Genomic DNA, 20,288 nt, shown 5'->3' on the forward strand with positions numbered 1-20,288 from the left:
ATACTACAGCTCTTTAACATTAATGGGCATCTGATTTAAAGGAAAAAACTAATTTTTAGCAATGTGTCTCTGATATATCCCAATACTCCTCCGTTTAGAGAACTGCCTTTCTTTTTAAAGAAACTACAGATCTGACTAAAAATGAAAAGGCCAAATTTAATATTTTGAAATAAAATTGCCTTATAATTAAAAATTACCATTTTATAGATAAAAAAAGACTGAAGAATGAATACTTTTAGGAACTCTAGATTTCCTAGCACCTTCCTTTAGAAATGTTTCTTAAATATTTTTATTGTATAATACATATAGCAGAACAATTTTATAAAATCACCAACGATAGTTACTTATGTATATATTTCTATATGTAACACACCTTTTCCTTAAAAAATAAAAAGTATCATAAAGCTTAATAAACTGTTTTGCCTCACTCAACAATCTATTCTGAATTTTGTGAAAACTGTAACTCTATAATACAATTTTTACCATATATGGTGGTCCTTTTGATTTACTTAGCCTTTGTTGAACATTTAGGGTGTTTCTAACTTTTTGTTGTTAAAAAAATGCTTTAATGACCACCCTCATCACTAAATTTTTGCACACACATACAATTTTTTCTTATAAAAATTCATTAAAGTTGAAATGATTGTCCAAAGAAAAATCACATTTTAAAACTTCCCATATGAATTATCCAATAGCCTTTCATGAAGGTTGCCTCAATTCACACTCCCACAAAATGGAATAGTCAAATAATTGTTTGTTAGTTTTGTCTGTAACCACCACCATACTGTTTATTGTAGTTTCATAATATTTGGTAGGACAAGGACACCCTGACTCTCTTCTTCAAAATTTTATTTTCCTAAGTTTTATTCTTTCCATTTACAACCACCTTGTCAAGAAATACTCTCATATTCCACTAGGATTTTATTGGAGGGCATTGTAGTTTTCACTTTCAAAACACTGTTTTACATAGATAATACAATTTTGTACCCTAAAAAAAAATAGATTCTGCCAAGGAAACGAATACTGTTTAGTAAGCAAGACGATTTCTAGAAGAAAGCTATAAACAGAAGTGGCTACAATGAAAAATAAATCTCCTGATGTAGTTTTAGTATAATAGGCAAAGATGTATAGTATGTATACTTGAAAAATATGAAATTATAGAAAACATTTAGATGATATTTCAAGAACAATGTTTTGGAATAAGGGAGCATATCTTAACACTTCAAGTTTTCTTAGACAACAGATAGGAAAGATTCTAGGAACAAGAGAAATTGTTCTTTATGATAGGAAACAATAGATAGGAAAGATTCTAGGAACAAGAGAAATTGTTCTTTATGATAGGAAACTCATTAAAGTGTCAAAGACTGATGAAAGTATAAGAACAATAAAGGCAAAAATTAATAGAGTATTTGGCTGAATTTGAAAGACTTATGTAAGAAGTGGTTCAGGTCCTCTATTCTACGCTGAGCTAGAGATATCCAGAATATACAGATTCAAAGAAAACCAGGAATTACCTGTTAGACTGGTATTGGGTCAAGGGAAAACTCTTGAGAGTAAGGTGGCCAAAGGGAATGTATTTCTAAAATTCTGAAACCGTAGATCTACAAAGAGCTACGTCTCCTTTGAGAATGTGATAAAAGCTATCATCACCATCTTTAAAGATGCACACATGTACAAACACACTATTCTGCCTGTACTGTAAAGGGGTTCGACGTCTTCAGGTTAAGAATACTTGCCTTGTCTAAAGAAAACATGAGATAAAGGAAACATTTGATAAAAGAAATATTTCGGAATGACGGTGAAGATCTTATTGAGTGGCTGGAATTCGTGTTTCTAATTGACATTAGGGGAAATCTGGTAAATACGGAGACTCTGGACTACTGTTTGACTTTTGCCTCTGCCAACCATTCCACTGAAAATGTTTTCACTCTAGTATCACTGACACCTTTGCTAGCGACATGGTATATCTGACTTGATTTTATGTTACTTTGATCTCTGTATATTTGATACTGTTCAGCACTGACACCACATTGTTGGTTTTCTCCCAATTCTAAGGGCAATTCAATTCTCAGTTTTGGGGGGTTTTATTATTAAGGTTTCTACCCATAATCTTAAATCTTTGAAAAACCTGAAATCCTTTAAAGATCAAAGTTTCCCTAAGGTCCAGCCTTTTCTCTTTACATAGTCAAGTCAAGAGGACCAGTGATGGAAAAATCGCATTTTAAGTTATGTGAAGGCTGATCAATGACACAACGTGGTGCTTGCCTAACCAGAGGTGCAGAAGCTGTGTGCAAGACGCAGCTGTGCAGGTGCTGATGCAGGTCCTTGGAGCTGTTCCCGAGATCAAAAGCCTATTACCAATTCTCCAAATATGCAGGGGCTACAGAATTCAAGAAGCAGCCTGGGTGAGAGAGAGCCTCCTCATATCTTTTAGGAGCTGAATGTTGACACAACCACAGTTGTTCATCCCAGCATTAAATACTACCTGGCCCTCTGCAGAAACATCTCCCTTTCAAGGTTGTCCAGAAGGGCTGTCTGGGAAAAGGAAGAAATGAGACTGGTGCTCTGTGACTTTTACTGGGAGAGTCCAAGAATGAGTGATTAGTCATCTATTGAATCTAAAGTTTGTCTCTATCTTCACAAACCTCTATGTATCATCAGCGTTTTATCTTCAAACACTGACAAGAGAAAAATATACATTGGGAGAAATCAGAGAAAACTAGAAAAAAGCAATTAATAGAAATAAAAGTTAAAAGTTAATTAATTATAAAATAAAATAAAAACAGCAGTAAATAAGATAAACATTTTTACAAATACTTGGTCTTTGAAAAATACCTATAGATAAATATTTTGTAAGAACTGATTAAGGGGAAAAAACGGAGAAAGAAAAAACTGACAAGATTAGTAATTAAGAAGACAAACTCATATATAATATTCAGTGATGGAATCAGAAAGCAATAAATATTACATGCAGGTATGTCTGTTTAGTATATGACGATCAAAATTTACCAATGTAGAAGGAGAAAACTAGAAAAGACCAATTTCATAGGAGAGATTGGAAAAGTGGTATAAGATATACCATCACAAAAACCAGGAATGTTGACTCAACCATCACAGATATTCTCTAAGATGCATATCTGAGTTCAAAAGAAAGTAAGGAAAACAGCCAGGTAATAAACCAAATGGAGCTGAGAACCAGAGAAGTAAGCTGGAGCTGAGGCTGAGCAAGTGTTGTCCATCTTGCCAACCTCAGTAAGAAAGGGGTTCCAAACACAATGACCTGGGCAGGACTGTGGATAAACCAGTGCGATTCCATAAGGTGGAGATCTGGATTGAGACCTCCACCTGAAACTGAGCACTCTAAATGAAAAGGTGAATAGGAGGAAAAAAAAAAAGCATCTTTCAAGAAAGGGAGGAGCACAAGAAAACACTTGTATTTCAGCATGGTCCCTTGGGTAGGTTTTGTATACTCTTTCTGTACCCCAACCTCAAACCTTCCCCCAGAGGTTACTATTATCTTGGACTCTATGTTTATTTTTACATAAAGTTCTGCTTGGTTTTGATTAAAAAAAAAAAAAAAGGTATACTGAAATAATCTTCTGTGTTTGAATTTTTCACCCAATGGTGTGTTTATAAGGAAAAAAATCCGATGTTTACTGATAATCACAAGGAATAACAGACACAAGTAATTTTCAATTAATAACAAAGAAAGAGAGAAACAAAATATCCTAAACCATATACGTAATGTACCTTAAAGTCAATGCTAGGTAAAAACACTGGAATAATAAACTTCAACTTCCCTCCCCTGAATTTCCTAAACAACTCCCAAACCATCCCTTAAGTATTAACCTCTTTAGACAGTTAATGGAGCTCTTAATGTTAACAGCCCTGAAATGAACCTCAGGCATCACCCATTTCCCCAGTTCAGCTCTGCCCAGAAGGGCGGGCCCCTCAGTTTGAAAGCCTGGAGTAGCCAAGAGGGGTGGCTGGGGCAGAGAGGTGGGTCCCCTCCACAGGGTAAGGGGTGAAGTGTATAAAATAGGGCTCTTCATAGCAGGGGGAACCAAAATGGGGCCCTGATGCCAGAGGAAAGCATACCGGCCCCCCTGGGAAAGGAGGCCACCCCCCTGCCCCCACATCCTCCTGTGGGGAGAAATCAATGGTTGGCTGACCACCCATCTTGTTCCGATTATAGAACCAAACTCGGACCAGTTCCTTCTGTAGCCGGAGCTGCCCAGCGATGCGGCTGATTTGCTGGGGTGTGGGCTTCGGGCACTGCAAGAAGAGTTTCTCCAGATAGTTTACGATGCGTCGCTCCCTGCTTTCCTGTCTTCGCTTCCGAGCCTGCTGCAGGATCATCTCTATTTTGCATACACCCATAAAGTTCTTGGTGTCCACTTCCTCCAGCCACATTTTCATCAGCAGTCCCAACTTCCACATGTTGGCGATGCTGAGCTGCTGGGCCTCAAAGCGGCAGACGGTTGTCTGGCTAAGAACCTTTCCAAAGAGAGCCCCCACTGCGAACGCCACGTCGGCCTGTGAGTACCCCAGGGCCATTCTCTTTCGCCTCAGCTCCTTGGCCAGCTGCTCCATCTCTTTCTCTATGGCTGAGACGTCCTCTGGCAGTGCCAACCTTGGGATGCACTGCAGGACGATGTAGGGCCTGGGGAAGGTGCCCTCTGAGGGGCTCGGGAACCAGGCTCCCACCTTGCCAGTTCCGACCCCGGGCGTGCAGGGTGCCATCCCGCCCCGGAATTTGTATGGCAGGGGACCCAGGGGCATCTCCCACACCTCAGGGCCTGGGCTGACCCCCTGCTGGATTCCCGGCTGGACCATCAGCATGCTCGGAGCCGCCTGGGCGGTCAACCAGACCGGAGTGTCAACCCGCACCGGCACCGGTCCTCTGGGCCCGCCCCTACCACTGCCTGGCAGTGGGGAGAAGTATGAGGGCCTGGGTCCCGCCATGGGGTAAGACGGCACCGGAGCAGGGAGTCTGGTAGGAACTGATGGTCCTCGAGGCTTTGGAACAGCCGCCAGCCTTGCCCTCGAGCCCCGCCCCCTAGTGGGCAGAGATGGAGGTGCAGGTGAGAGAAACAGGCCAGGGGTGTATTTGGGCAGGGGTGAGGAAATCTAGTAGACCTACCGGTAATCCCTTGGGTCTGCAGGATTAAACGAGTGGGTTTCCCACCCTGGTCTATGCTTCTAACTCCCTCCGTGGTATAGGCCTCTCTCTCTCTGGCTTTGTACTTTTAAGAGGTCTGGGATCTCAGTCACTGCCTCCATCCTCTCCCTGAAGGGAACCTAGGCATTTTCTAACAGCTCTTCAGAACTCCAGTATCGAATCCTTTTCCTCCACATTATCTGTGGAGGAACGACCCCTTTTGGCTTCACAAATATTTGTTGAACATCTATATACCAGGTATTGCTGGGACCATTCCTAAATTCATTAACCATCCCCTCACTGCTATCATTGTGGTCACAAGCACTGCCAATAGCCTTCCCTGCCCATCTTCAGTTCCTGTGCTCTAAGAAACCTAAGCATCCCTCCCTAAATTTCTTCTAGTGTCTGTCAGTTAACTGTCAGCTTCTACTCCCAGCCCTCACGCTTTGTCATTGTACTCTCTCACCGGGGCTGAGTTTCTTGACTAATTATTCATGTTTCCCCCCACCAGCCCCCCAGAGCCTTTGCTCTGCAGCCTACCTCAGCTTCCTGGTCCGGTTTCCACATACAACAGAGACTTATATGTTTCATCTTTCTCCCCCTCTGGAGACAGGTCTCAGAACAGGCCCGACCTGCTGTTCCCCACTGAAGATGCTCCCTTTAATACCTGCTTCACCAACATCAGGCTCCCCTATCCCTGGCCCCTTTCCCATCAGAGACCCAAGGATCTGAGAATATTTGTCCCTCCATCATGTCCCCATCTCAAGCATCCAGTACTAGGCTTTATGTGAAGAAAGTTAAGGAAGGAGTGGGAGAAGATCTGACCTCAGGTTCAAAGCTTCCAAGGAAGAGCTTTGGGAAGGGAGAAGACAGTCACCTTGGCTGGACAATCCCAGCCTCTTACCCTTTCACTTTCTAACTGAACCATGATGTGGCTTTGCCCTATCGACATCTACTGAAATTGGCCTTCTTGAAGTTATTGCCAACCTTCCAAATGTCAAATCTGATGGCCTTTTAAAAATTCTCATCCTATTAAAATTCTCTGCAGTATCTGACAAGGTTGACTACTCTTCTTGCTCCTTCTTTTTAAATTTCCATGACATGCTGGTAAGAGCCAAATTTGTATTTTAGCCCTGACTCCTAATATCCAATTCTGTATTTCCCACTGCCCCAAATCAAATTCATTATTTGCATTCCTAAAACTGCCTCTCCTCCAGGGGTCCCCGAGTTGGCTGATGGCTTTATCACCCACTCAGTCACCCAAGCTTAGACCCAGAAACTGTTCTTGACCTTTCCCATTTCTTCCTCCCTCCCTCTCTTCCTTCTTTCCCAGCCTCATCTACCACACTCTCCCTGCTTGCATTCCATCTTGCTCAGTGAGAATATCTCACTTTGCACTAAAGATGTTACACTTTTCACAACTATTATACCTTTACTCATGCTGGCCCTTCTGTCTGAAATGGCTTCCCTTTGCTTTTTGGTCTCATTCATTCAGGATTCTGCTCAAATGTCATCTCATTAGAGGCCTTCTCTGACTATCCTATCTAAAATAGTAACCGTTATCACTCTCTGTTCCCCTTATTAAAGCTTTGTTTTGTGGTATTAATAGGCATCACTACCTAATATATAATTATTTGTCATATGCTTATTGTAGGTTTCTCTGCTGCAAAGAGAACAGGGACTTTGTCCAGTTCACTGCAGTGTCTATGGTGCCTACAACTGTGCCTGGCTCATAGAAGGTGCTCAGTAAACATTCCCTGAATAAATGAAGCATGCTCTATTTCCAGCCACCTTTAAGATGCAGTTTAGAAGTGGGGTGCCTGGGTGGCTCAGTTGGTTGAGCGTCCAACTTCGGCTCAAGTCATGATCTCGTGCTTGTGAGTTTGAGCCCTGCATCAGGCTCCATGCTGACAGCTCAGAGCCTGGAGCCTGCTTTGGATTCTGTGTCTCCTTCTCTCTCTGCCCCTCCCCTGCCCACGGTGTGTCTTTGTCTCTCAAAAAATAAAACATTAAAAAAAATTTAAGATGCAGTTTAGAAGTGACCTGATGGTGAAACCTACTCTCGCGTAGAGTTAGTTCCTGCTTTTGTAGTGCTCCCCTTGATATATGTATGTTTTTATTATAACATTTATCAGTAATTTTTATTTTATGTCTCTCACCCTCCATCTAGAGTGTGAGGTACTTAAGGGCATGTAGGTGTTATAAAAGCCTGGAACATAATAGAACCCTGACTGATACACTGTTTAATAAGTGTTTGCTGAATGAGTGAATGAATTCTCACCTTTACAATTCTGAGAGTAAAGCACATTTAGTTCCAGACTAAATGCTCCTCTCAGGAGCATCTCTATTCTTTCTCTCTTGTACTAGAACAAGGCCCTTAAACATGAGATTGGGGGTAGTAGTACCGTGAGACTAAATTTAACACAACACTACAGGTAACAAGGTCATAGATGTGACCTTGAAGCAATGGTAAAGGGAAAAAGAGTTGGGAAGTCAACTGCCATCTTTGTATGTGATTGCTGTCTGCATCTCAACTGTAGCCTCGGCTAGAACGTATGCTGGTAAAGAGCAAGGTCCTTGTCTGTCTAGTTCAATGCGAGATCCTCACCACCTGAAAGTGTATCTGGCACAGAGGAGGAAGCTAATCAATACCTCTTTAATGTTAAAGAAATGAATCGGTGTAGCATTAATGATGAGAAGACATCCATATTTGCTTTAAGTTAGGTTTCAAGATGACAGTCTACCAAAAATAGTTTACAAGATACAACATTTCACTTAAGAATAATTTTGCTGTTATCTTTCCAGGTATACACGCATGCTATTCCTTTTTCAAAATTACAAAGCAACCAGTGTCTGCTAAACAGAATGGAAAGTGGATCACAAAGAGGAATAAGAGACAGCAATTATATAAATTAAAACCCACATATTGAAACCAGCCCATTTGCAGGAGAGAACCACAGAGAAAAGGTTCATTAGTTGTCTAAAAACAATAGCTGGAGAAAAATATTTTTAGTGAACTGGAAAAAAAAAGTGAATTCAAGTAAATTTGAGGAAAGATTATATTAAACGAGTGAAAACATAGTAGCTAAAAACATTTCCTAAATGAAAAAGTAAAGCTATATTAACTTGATGGGTTTTAAAATTAACTTGGGTGCTTTCAACTAAGGCTTTCTCTGTACTTGGGCAGATTTCATCAGCCAACATGCCTATCTCCCGTTAATGCATGTGGGCCGCCACAAATAAAAGCCCATATTCTTAAGAGAAGTCTTGACATCTCCATAAAAGTATATTTAATATGCTAGGGAAATGGAGTGATCAGGGGGAAAAAAAACAACAAACAGGAGCATATTTGGTTGGAAGACAAAACAGAGATCAGAAGAAGGCAGGTGATGGGTATGCCCAAGACAACCAGTAATGCTTGGGCTGGGGCGCTTGAAAGGCTAATCCATCACCTTCAACAAATACAGAGACCTCTTAGTGAGTGATTAGATTACAATGTACGAAGCGGGCCAGTCTTATCCATAGGGAATTACAAAGTAAGGATAAGAAACACATGGTCCCAGGCTCCTGTGTATTTATAATCTAAATGGGGAAGAAGAAAAACTGTCAGGAGAACAGGACAGCTACATTTGCTCAAAGAGAAGTTAACCATTTTCTATTATTAGGATCTTGGGAGTTAAGAGAAGTTGGTTTTTAAGCAGAAATGCACAAAGCACCAGGATTTGTATTATTAGGCTCTCCGTAAGTATTCTCTATTCTAAGACAGCAAAACCGGCTGCCAAGATCCACTAATGGTAAGAAGCAGGAAATCGTTGAGGCAAAGTTAATAATAAACATTCTTATAGGGCTTGCTTCAAGTTTCATCCCTTTGGGAAGTTTTGCCCATACACTGGGGACCACAGTGGTCTCCCTTGGCCCCGAACTTACTGCATTTCCATTTAGATAAATTGGCAGCCTTAAAAGTTAGCTGGAGTTTCATGTCTTACCTCCCCACCTAGGAGATATGATATCTCCTATGGACATTATAGACACCATTCTTTTTGTACTTATGGGCCAAAGCATGTGCTAATGCATGAGCTATCCACAGTGTTCTCAGTATGGTATGTGCATAAAGACACCTGGATGTGAAGGAGATCCGGCTTTCACTTACACTATCCTGCTGATCAGTTATCTTATTGGCTAGGAAGGTGATCTTCGCTTCCTCATCTGTCCAAATAACACCTCTCCCAAAGCTGCTCATGCTCCAGACAGAGGAGAGGGCTTTGTTCAAGAATATATGAGAAACGTCATTTCTCTAGCAGAGGAACAAAACCAAAACAAAACAAACATTTTGAATGTAATTAAATCAACAGAGTAGACTGGGAGATCTAAGAATGATGAACAAGTCAGGCAGAGAGGGTAAGGCAGATTGGATGGTGCTATTTTCAGAGTTTCCTCCACTCGGCAGGTGTCCTAATAACCTAGCACTGACCATGCATCAGGGTGTAAAGGCACTGTTCACCTGAAGGGCAGGTGTAGGTCCCCAAGAACCACATTAGTCAAGGAGCAGGACAAAAGGCAAAGGTAGGAGACAAGATCCAAGCACTCGGAGGTTTGTTTCTCTCTGGGTCTAGGAAGTAAAGTCAGGCATCCAGGAAAACTGTGGCAACTGAGGATAGTAAGGAAAGATGCCTCGCAACTTCCAGTGAGAGTCAACACCACACCTTACAACAATTTAGTTCATTGAAAACTACCTCAAAATACATGGAAATGATTAAACCGTTAAACCTTCGTGTGGATTTTTAAGTAAAAAAGTGCATTAAGACAAAGTGAGGCATCAAAGATAAATTAAGCAATTAAGACATAAGTGTACCTGCAGGTAAAGTGCACAGAATAATACTGAAGTTGTGAGGCACCTGAGTGGCTTAGTCAGTTTTGCGTCTGGCTCAGGTCATGATTTCACCGTTTGTGGGAGCCCCGCCTTAGGCTCCGTGCTGACAGCTCAGAGCCTGGAGTCTGCTTTGGATTCTCTCTCTCTCTCTCTCTCTCTCTTTCTCTGCCCCTCCCCTGCTTGTACTCTCTCTCTGTCTCTCAAAAATAAATAAACGTTAAAAAATAAAAATGTTAAAAAAGAAATAAATGCGTAAAATAGATTAATAGCACTGTTCGGCACAGGAGAGAGTAGAAGACAAGAACAGGGCGAAAGGACAGCCACTGATGGCCAAACGCTTTACTCATAAAATATGTAGAGAAAAACTAGAATGTAGTAGGACTACCGACATAGAATCTCTTCATTATCTTACTTTCAGATTCAGATTATGAAGGGCTTTTTTTGTTGTTGTTGTTACTTCTTTTTGTTATTAAAAAAAAATGACTCTGCTGTGATATAATTGCTGCTTAGAAGTAAAAGTTCATGACACAGATGTAAAACAACCACATAGCCAGAGGCTACAAAGTGGTTTTGCGTATATGGGGAAAAATCCTTCCATTATATTTTGTAGAGCTGCAGTGTTCATGAACTATGAACTTCCTGTGCTATAAAATAATATTAAATATAAAAACTCTACAGCCTTCACCAGAAGCCTCAAAGAATTTTAAATGTCTATCTATATAAGGCAGGAAGAGCAACTGAGCTGAGCAGGGCTGAGTTGAAAGGCACTCTGGTGATGAGTCAGGTATATTCACAGATAGTCACAGATAGATAAAGTGTAAAGGTTCTTGTTATGTCAAGTGGGATTTAAACAAACTTTTTAGCTGAGTTTGCCCTTGTTACACAAGAAAAGCTTTAAGGATGTTCTTGCATTGATTAGTCTAGTCACTGTTCTTCTGCATTCAAATTTGTACTCTCCTTACACTGTAGAGCAAGAGACACACAACTTGTTTAATGAAAAATATTCCATTATATTGAGTAGTAAAATACACCTAACAGAAATGACAACTTATGACCAATGAAACCAGTAATTCAGGAGGTGACATGGCCTCAGAGAAGTAAATGAGAAGTAGAGGAGAATTTCTGTTTATAGGAGATAATTCTTTTAGGCACTGTATTTTTTTTTCTTTGTTAAAGAAATTCCAAATTAATTGATCTTGGTGCCATTACCATCGCAATATTTGGTGTCTCTGAATTTCCCTGGAATCTCCTTAGGAAACTATGAACTAAAGCAGACCTAACAGAGACACTTATATCTTTTCTGGAAAAATGAACACTTATGTTCAGTAACATGAAATGCAATAACGACCACGGAAAAGAGGTAGTACCAGACTTAAAATTTTAAGTTCCAACACAGTAACTCTATCTAAATATATAAATTAAAAACTCCTTTTAGCATTTTAAACCTGACAAAGTCCCTGGTTTCAGACAGTGAGGTAGTAAGTCAAGTTATTACCTGAATCCTCCTCAAAGTCATCTCACTATGATTCCAAAGGTCTTAAAGAGAACCAACCAGGCTATCAACGTCTCTTCTGAGCAGAACAATCATGCCCAAACCCACATTTATTTCTCTAGAGTTCACTGCAGCTCTCAGTAGCCTGTTCTCCATTCTAGGTGTGTGCACATAACATCAGGCAGATGAAGGTTTCATCTTCTGAAAGCCTCAGAACTCTAGGAAGCAATTATGTCAAAGCAGTTATGTGTGAATGGAGAACTGGAAGCAAGATTTCAATTATCATTATGTATTTAATGAAAATTTAACGGTTTTTTGGAATGTCCAACTCTACATTCACATGGCTCCAGAAGTATAAAAAGGTATATAGTGAAAATGCACAGCATTTATTTTTAATTTTTATTTTGTTGCCAATCATGGCATCATTTCCAAGTGTTAACTTGGTTAACTTCCAGCTAGAATTTTACATTTTGCTTACACAGAATTTCTTGTAATAATTTAAATTCAAGAAAGACATTTGTCTTCTATGATTGACAGGAATGTAGATGAAACATAAGGAAGAAACCAATGAATTTAAAGAAGTTTCTCACAGGGATATGTTCTAGGGCAGGTGTCATTCTGAAAGAAAAACAATTTATTAAAGAACCAAGCGTCTTTCAGGGAGTGTGGAAGAACAGGACATTAGCAAGAAGAATGAAAGGGAAAAGGGTCAGCGTGGAATTTTAGTAGATTAAGGACAATGAAGAAATGAGGTTGAATACTAAAGAACAGGCAAACTGAGGATAAATACTGTATTTCAAGAGAAGATGCATGGGGAGGCTCTAAGAGTTAACGCTGTGAAAAGACATGACTGGAATCAGGACTTAGTCTAGAAAACACAAAGATGCAAGCAGGAGAGAAATGACAGAAATTTTTAAATTCTCAATATTGAAAAAAACTGAACAATTTCTCTAAAACTGTAGAACTTGACTTGCTGGATAAAACAATTTCTAATAATAATAACTATAGGAAGTCCTTGCTCTGCACAGTATAAAATGACTATAAAAAATGACCATGTAAGTTGAAACCATGCACCGTTATCATGACAATCAACGGGAAAAACTATGGTTGTTCCATGACCTTAAAAATTTTTTTTTTTTTGTCAAAACATAAAAATCCACCTGTGGCCAGCAAAAAGCAAGTAGGGGAATTAAAAAAAATGGTAAAAACAACTGTATTTAGTACACTGTAATTTAAAGCATTAGAAACAGAGGCACCTGGGTGGCTCAGTCAGTTAAGCGTCTGACCTCAGCTTAGGTCATGATCTTGCGGTATGTGAGTTAGGGCCCCACATCAGGCTCTGTGCTGACAGTGCAGAGCATGGAGCCTGCTTTGGATTCTGTGTCCCCTCCTCTACTTGTGCTCTGTCTCGCTCTCTCAAAAATAAATAAATGTTAAAAAGAATTTAAAACATTAGAAACACTGAGAATGAAAATGTTCTATTTCTTGGTAAAAACCTTACCAAAGTTGTTTGAACAGTGCTTGCCTTCTCCTCATAGAACTTATGATAGAGTTCAAGCAAATCTTTTCTATGCCTTGGCTAATTTTCATACTCCTAAGTTTGGATCAGCTTCCAGCATTTTATCCTTCGCACTTCCAATGTCGTGAAATACCTCTCAGCATTCATTTCATGTGGAGTGTTTTTTGCTAGCGTCACTCTCTCTGGGACATCTTCATCTTTTTCGTCACAAACACTTTACAATTTTACTTCCTGCATTCCATTTCTTTGCTGCACTTTCATCTTTGTTGGCCAGGTCTCTTTTGGTCATCTATTTTTATAAAATGGAAGATAGTGCTATCTGTGCATAAACTGAATAACAGATATACAGTGGCCAGTGAAAAATTAGAAAGAAGTGATGTGACTGGCTGCTGATCACGATGTGCTTCTGTTATTTACATAGAGATTTGTACTGAATGCAATCATTCCCAGTTAATACATTGGGGTAACTGAAATGTGAACCTTGGTTTTTTTTTTGTGTGTGTGTGTGGGGGGGGAATTTCGCGTTATTTAACTAAACTATGGTAACTGAAATTTGGGTATTTGGGACCATGTAAAGTGAAGAATGATTACATTTACTGAGCCTCAACTATATGCCAGGAATTTTAACAGTCCTATATGGATGGTTTCACTTAATTCTGACCATAACCCGATGCGATGGTACTAGTGTTATCCCTATTTAATAGGCAGTGTGATTATAAATCTTCATCTGATCATATTATACAATTAATTCTCCTACATATTTGGGAGAATACAAACTACCCACAGTCATGACAAATCCAAAGCTTTTACTCATAAGTGGTGACTTACTACCATTAAAGAGTTTGAAATGACAAGTAATATATTCATTTGAAACAGGTATCTGAAGTAAAAAGTCAGGATCTCACAATAGCATGGAAGGAAGGTGGACAGTTTCAGAAGATGCGCTAACTCTTACGTGGCAGTGGGGTACCAGTCAATAAAGGAGGATGTCAGGGAACTAAGAATTACTCTTGGGTCCTGAAGGAGTTTACCATATGTCCTTAACTTTCCTCCCCACTCCATATATTTCAATGAACGCTCTCTATTTAGGAACAAAGAGAATCTTTGCAATAAACAGAAGACTTTTTGCTAGGAGACCACAAACTCCTTGAGGGGCAAGAGGCACATCTATCAATCTTTACACTGTTAGTCTAGACTAGTGCCTAGTACATATTAAGTGCTCAATAAATCTTTATGGAATTAAGGAACAAATATTTACAGTTAGTTTCTTGCCTCAAAACAACCAAGAATAACTCAAGTTTGTGGAAAGACAGGAAGTTAGACTCTAATCTTAGGGGAAACTAATTAATTAGAAATTATTAATTGGTAAAAATAACTAAATTTGGGTTTTCTGAAATTTGGGCTTTGCCACATATGTTGATTTTATATGCTTGATGTTATTTCTGAAGAAAAGCAAAACGAAGTAACTCTGAGAGACTGTTCTTCCATATTGGTGCTGCAAAAATTGGAACTACAATGGTTATAGAAGACTGTACTTTCACTATAAAATTCAAACTGCATATCATCTAATTCCACAAGTAGCTTTCCCACCATTTCTCACTAATGTTTCTCAAATATTGGTTATGTTTATTTTTAAATTTTTTTTTAAAGTTTATTTAGTTTTGAGAGACAGAGGGAGACAGAGCACAGAGGAGGGGCAGAGAGAGAGGGAGATACAGAATCCAAAGCAGGCTCCAGGTTCTGAGTTGTCAGCGCACAGCCCAACATGGGGCTCCAACCCATGAACCGTGAGATCATGCCCTGAGCTGAAGTCAGATGCTTACCTGACTGAGCCACCCAGGTGCCCCAAATATTGGTTATATTTAATCACTTGTATTTGTGGCCTTAAGTCAACCATCTCTTTTTCAAAGCTTAATCATTTTCCTTGTGGAAACTAAGCAGGAAAGGTATGGCTACTTTGCCACATAAATTAAAATGGGAAGAAACACTAAAATTTTTTGAAGGCAATTTACTAAAAGGAAATAAAAGTAAAAATCTGAAATAATTCATATTTGCTTTCTAAACATACCTCAAGTATTTGCTAAAACTAGAAGAATCTCTAAGCCAATACTGAATTTAGTCGACTATTAGCAATTTTTAATTTAAGGTCTCTTACAAGAGTCTCATATATAGAGATCTTTGCTATACAAAGCTTAAAATGATGTTTATGTTTCTTTGCCCAAATTTTCAACAAGTAACTTCTAAGTATTTTAGAAATTAAGAAATTATGTAATACAACTGAATTCTGTCAAGGATTGTGTGTGTCATGAGATTATTCAAAATATCTATACACTAGCTGGCATAAAATTTCTTTATTTATTGGCATAACATATTGAATACTTGGGGTGAGATCCGTATGAGTGAAAGGATATTAATAAACAATATGGACAGAAATTCCATACCAATTCTCAAGGAATATTTAGACATCATGTATCTGTTAAATCAATTCTAGTACCTAAAAACTAAACTCACTCATCAAATTATCTCTCAAAATTTATCATTAAATAGAACTATTTTCCTCTAAAAAAGGGCTATCTTTTAAAAAATATGATGAAACAAAAACTTAAAAAAATACTATGACTTCTTTTAAAGTACTGATAACGAACTTAGAACATCTTGGTATTTTATACACTGAAAATATCTGGCCTGCCTATGGTACCTAATGTTCACTTTGAATTTTCACCTTGGTACTAATGAATTTATATTTTAGATGTTTCTGATCACTTTTAGAAAGCAATACAGTTTTTCTGAAGAGTTCTGTGTTCCGGGTAATTTTGTCAGCAGATTTGTCACTGGTGACTTGATGTCCGTCTCTGACAAGACACACAGAGCGGGCAGGGTGGGTGCAGATGGAAGCAGACACAGAATGTGTGGCTAAGGGCAGAGACCTTGTGGCTTGAGGGAGGCACAAAGTGCACAAAGAGGAGTGACGGGCCGTGGACCCAGGCAAACCACACAGGTCAGGCAGGGAGGGGCGGGCAGAGACGGTGGGCTGGGGGAGATGTGATGCCACAGGCTGCAGACAGAGAGTCTAGGTGGGGGGACTGAAGACACAGAAGCCAAAAACTGTAAGGAAAGAATCAGACACAGAGACTAAGCCAGATGAGAGACAGAGAGTCAGAGGTCAGAATACAGACACAGAGGGAACCATCAAGAGCAGTGACCCAGACCGAAGTGACAGAGGGAAGGAGAAATAGAGGACAAGTGAAGCACAGACAGCCATGGGAAGGGAGAGCAATACTTAATATACGGTAAGAAGGGTGAACATTTCTGTCTTAGGTACTACTGGCACTGACTTACTTTTCCAACAATCAGGGACACAGCATTAAGAGCCATGAGACAGTGCTATCGGGACAGTAAATGTAATCGCTCTTACAAATTAACTCAAAATGTATAATTTTCAAGTACAAATACAAATTCATATTATTTGGTTATTTATCCTAAAGCATTCCAAAAATAGTTTAATTTTTTTTTTATCTTTAAAAGGAAGAGTTAGCTCAGTAAAAGGAGAGTTGTCACCTTTACTGCCAAATTCTTTGAAGGATTTCTCGCAAATTGGTTCAGAAAGCTGTAAAAAACATGGTGGCTATTTTTAATTTTTTTTAAGTGAGATTTTTGAAGTGCAACTAGTTATATTCTCTGTGATTACTGGAAAACTGAATGAATAAAAAGCAGAGGAAAATATTGGATCTGATTAAGTATATATAATCAGGGAAAATACTAGTGATCTACATAAATATCACATATTTAGATAGGTCATTCTAAATGATTCTCTAATCAGTTATTTCCCCAGAATTCCTGATGCTAGCTAATTATAATGAATGATTCACTGAAAACACAAGAATTTCTGGTGGTCAACTTTTAGAATACTCATCCCTTACATTAACTAATAATTATAAGGTAGCATAGAACAATGAATAGGGAAACTAACTGATGAATAACAGCTACAAGGCCAATTCTACAGTAATGAACAAAAACTGCCTGAAAAGTGCTATTTAGTTAATGAAAACATCACTTAAAAGGATTAGAATGTATATCCTTTGAATGGGAAGAGGAATGCTACAGTTCTTGAGCAGTACACATAGTCAAATAGTGGTACAATATCATAGATGAGAATATGCCTTGAATTTTAAGTTCTGTTTACAAGGCAAGTATAGATTTTCAATTACCTAATTAATTTGAGCTGTGTCTAAAAACATATTAGACAACTCAACTTGTCTACACATTCTGAATGACACCACATCTAGAAGCAATTACTGTTGATTTTTCATTGCTATCTTTAGAAGCAAGTGATTATTCACTAACAAAGAAGAGATACAACTCTTTCATGTCATTTCCTAAAGATATGTTTTCAGCTGTAAACTGAAGTAAATATTTAGCAAATATTCAGTAAGTTCAATCACTGTAAAGAGTTAATCTGGACTATTTAAGCAAAGTAAAATTAGGGTTATGTTAGCAGGTTTTCTACAATTCAAATATACCTAGAAATTACTAATTTTCCACTTTCAGTTCTGGAGGGGGAATGGGGCTTGACAGGCATGTGTCATCAACAGCCTCCTTCTACATCCAGAACCAAGATGAGGTCATCTAAATATAGTAAGTTTTCAAGTTTAATTCTTAACCCCTAAGACATCTACTATGGTTCTCTTTTTTCCTTTTTCTTTTTTTAATATTTATGCTATTATCTTTCCAATTTTGAGGTGCCCTGATTTATATCAAGTGTTCTAGATAAAATGAAATATTAGAGAAAGGCCTGTCTCAAGCTATGACAGACAAGGACAAGGAAAAATGAGATGGATACAAGTTCTGGGAGGAAATAAGTTGACAGGCATCACATCTCTAGACTACACAGCTTTAGTGAATCTAGCTTCAGGTATTTCCTTCACAGTAGGTGGAAAAATGAAGCTGTGAGGAGGCAGAGCCTGCCATCCTTGTGAACCTGGTGCAGAGTGACCACAGGTGTGTCAAAATACTGATCCTTTTACCCTGCAGGTCTCCTGGAAGTGGCTCTGTCCCTTCACCCCTGGACATAAGCAACCTTGCCTGTGAAAACCAGGGCACCATATAAATGTTACACTTTTCTATATGTGTAGCTCAAGGAAGAGTGGAGTACCTTAATAACTTGCTCATTCCTATGCTTTATGGTTACCAGAAATCTTAGAGAACTCATAAAATAGATCTGATGAGAAGTTGAGGTTTTCAAGGACCCAGAACAAGAGAATGCTGGGAGGGAATAAGGGTACAGAATTTTGAGCTCAGTAGGTAGCCTGGAATTTAGGAAGGATCTCTAAAGTCAGATGGGCCAGTACTGTCTTTATCAGTGGGAAGTGGCTGGAGCGCAGGACTAGAAGGAATGTCCCAGAAATGTCATCTTCTCCGTGAGGCCTTCTCTGGCCTCCACCTCCACATACTTCAAGTCCTCTCTTCCTGCTTTATATTTCTCCTACCAATTGCCACTATCTAGCATGCTACATGTTTTCCTCATTTATCTTGTTTACTATTTGTCTCCCCTACTAGAATGCAAGCTCTGTAAGGGACCTTTATTTGTTGTCATTCATTGCTACCCCCTTGGCACCTGGAACAACGTCTAGACTGCAGTAAGTGTTTGCTGAATGAAGGTGTGCCGACTGAACACACACACCCAGAGAGGCACGTAGGGAGCACAGTTGCTTTCATCCTGTATTTTCTATCTTTCTGTGACTCTGGTTTCTGTGAAATATTTTGTGACCCTTATCAGGGTCACAGAGCACAAACGAAAATATGAACAACTAAGTTATTTGTTGTTTAAGATTAGAATTAGAGATGGGAAAGGAAGGGACAATATGTCTGCAAATGCTTTTTCATTCCCATATGATTAAAATAATAATAGTTTTAAAATGATAGCCTTAAATTCTAAAATGACGAATGAGAATATACAGTACCACATTAGGTTTTTACAGGGCTTTCTTTCTGATGAACTCAAAATGTCCCTCCGGATACTACACAAATTATTCTTACAACATTTCTACAAGATAAGTGAGGTGGATACTTGCTGTTGCCATTTCATAACAGACATACAAACAACGAGAATGTGGGCTATACAATAAACGATAAACATAGGTCCTACTAACCTGTTATGTAATTTCTTGAATAACAGTGTTTTTAACTGGCTGATTTTACTAGTAGGAAACACCACTAATAGGGGTGGGGCAAATAGTCTGTTGACAGATATTCAAGACCCTTCAAATATTCACCATTCCCTATATGATAAGTGAAAAGTCAGACTTCATTTTAAGTATAAGGTACAACACTGCCAACTTCTAAGTGTGGAGTTGTCAAGTGTAATGTTTGTTTTCAAAAGAAAAATAAAAACAACATGACTGTACTGATAATAATGACCATGGATGTGTTAAATACAACTTAAAAATTTTATTGTACCTGTTTTTCAAATACATATATATTCACAGATAAATAACAGTGATAAAATGAATCTACTATGAACAACAGATCTATTTTTTTGTAAAGGGAAACATATTCAGCAATGAAGGAAAAATACCGTCTTAAATGAGTATGTATTTTTACAGGCAATTTCACTGTGATGACCACAGACTTTAGTCAAACAATAAAAACAATATCGCTTAAGAAAACCTTTATAAATTAGAAAGATGAGGGAAAAAAAGACTTCACTAAATTGAATGCAGAGTCTAGATATCCATTATTAACTTGGGCTTGGAGAATTTTAGGTGTTTCCAAGGTACAGCAACAAGCTTTGGTTATTTCCATTTGAACTTCCTGCCGTCCCTCAAGTGCCATCACCTCAATCAAGTAGGCCATAGAATAGTTTCATCCTCTCTTGCCCTTAAGTGATTTCCTCCTCCAGCAACTCTATATTTTGGTAATGTTTTCATTATCCCAGTTACTTCTCATTCTAGCTTACTGTTGTCTTCTCCCTCTCACTGAGCCTCCATGTGCAATCTATTTGCCAACAGGGAGTGCAGATTCTTCCCGAGTCATATTTGTCATCTCTCTCCTTTCCTGTCTGTTCCAATTGCCACCAATCCAGTTCACCCCATCTGCCTCTACTAGCGTTATCGTCATGGCCGGCTAAGTCTGCTGCCTCCAGGTTCGTGCTTCTTTCTTTTATCCATTTATTAAATTAATCTTCTTCAAAATCCCATTTTGATCATGTCATACCACTTGTTCAACATTTTTAAAGAACTCTTTGAGA

General features: G+C 38.8%; 2 protein-coding genes across 10 annotated transcripts in view; both read right to left on the reverse strand.

Annotated features, from left to right (window-relative positions):
- The window catches only part of FAM172A (family with sequence similarity 172 member A), a 424,698-nt gene that overhangs the window by 120,694 nt on the left and 283,716 nt on the right, over positions 1-20,288 (reverse strand). The window contains exon 10 of one of the 9 annotated variants that reach the window (XM_053202906.1): positions 9,313-9,455. The exons of 7 other annotated variants lie outside the window; for them this stretch is intronic. In XM_053202906.1, the coding sequence (XP_053058881.1) occupies positions 9,448-9,455 (8 nt within the window). In that variant the 3' untranslated portion in view covers positions 9,313-9,447. Of the gene's footprint in view, positions 1-9,312; positions 9,456-10,503; positions 20,279-20,288 lie in introns of those variants that run through there. One more of the 9 variants, XM_027038003.2, reaches the window with a different exon arrangement.
- On the reverse strand, positions 1,301-7,473 carry POU5F2 (POU domain class 5, transcription factor 2). Its single transcript, XM_015065323.3, has one exon. It carries the CDS (start codon positions 4,963-4,965, stop codon positions 3,952-3,954), a length of 1,014 nt encoding a protein of 337 aa, XP_014920809.1. The 5' UTR covers positions 4,966-7,473; the 3' UTR covers positions 1,301-3,951.

Source organism: Acinonyx jubatus, chromosome A1 (assembly GCF_027475565.1).
Source record: "Acinonyx jubatus isolate Ajub_Pintada_27869175 chromosome A1, VMU_Ajub_asm_v1.0, whole genome shotgun sequence".
NCBI classification, from domain to species: Eukaryota; Metazoa; Chordata; class Mammalia; order Carnivora; family Felidae; genus Acinonyx; species Acinonyx jubatus.

Excerpts from the sequence above, each read along its gene's own strand:
- POU5F2 (XM_015065323.3), bottom strand. The coding sequence starts at position 4,965 with ATGGCGGGACCCAGGCCCTCATACTTCTCCCCACTGCCAGGCAGTGGT.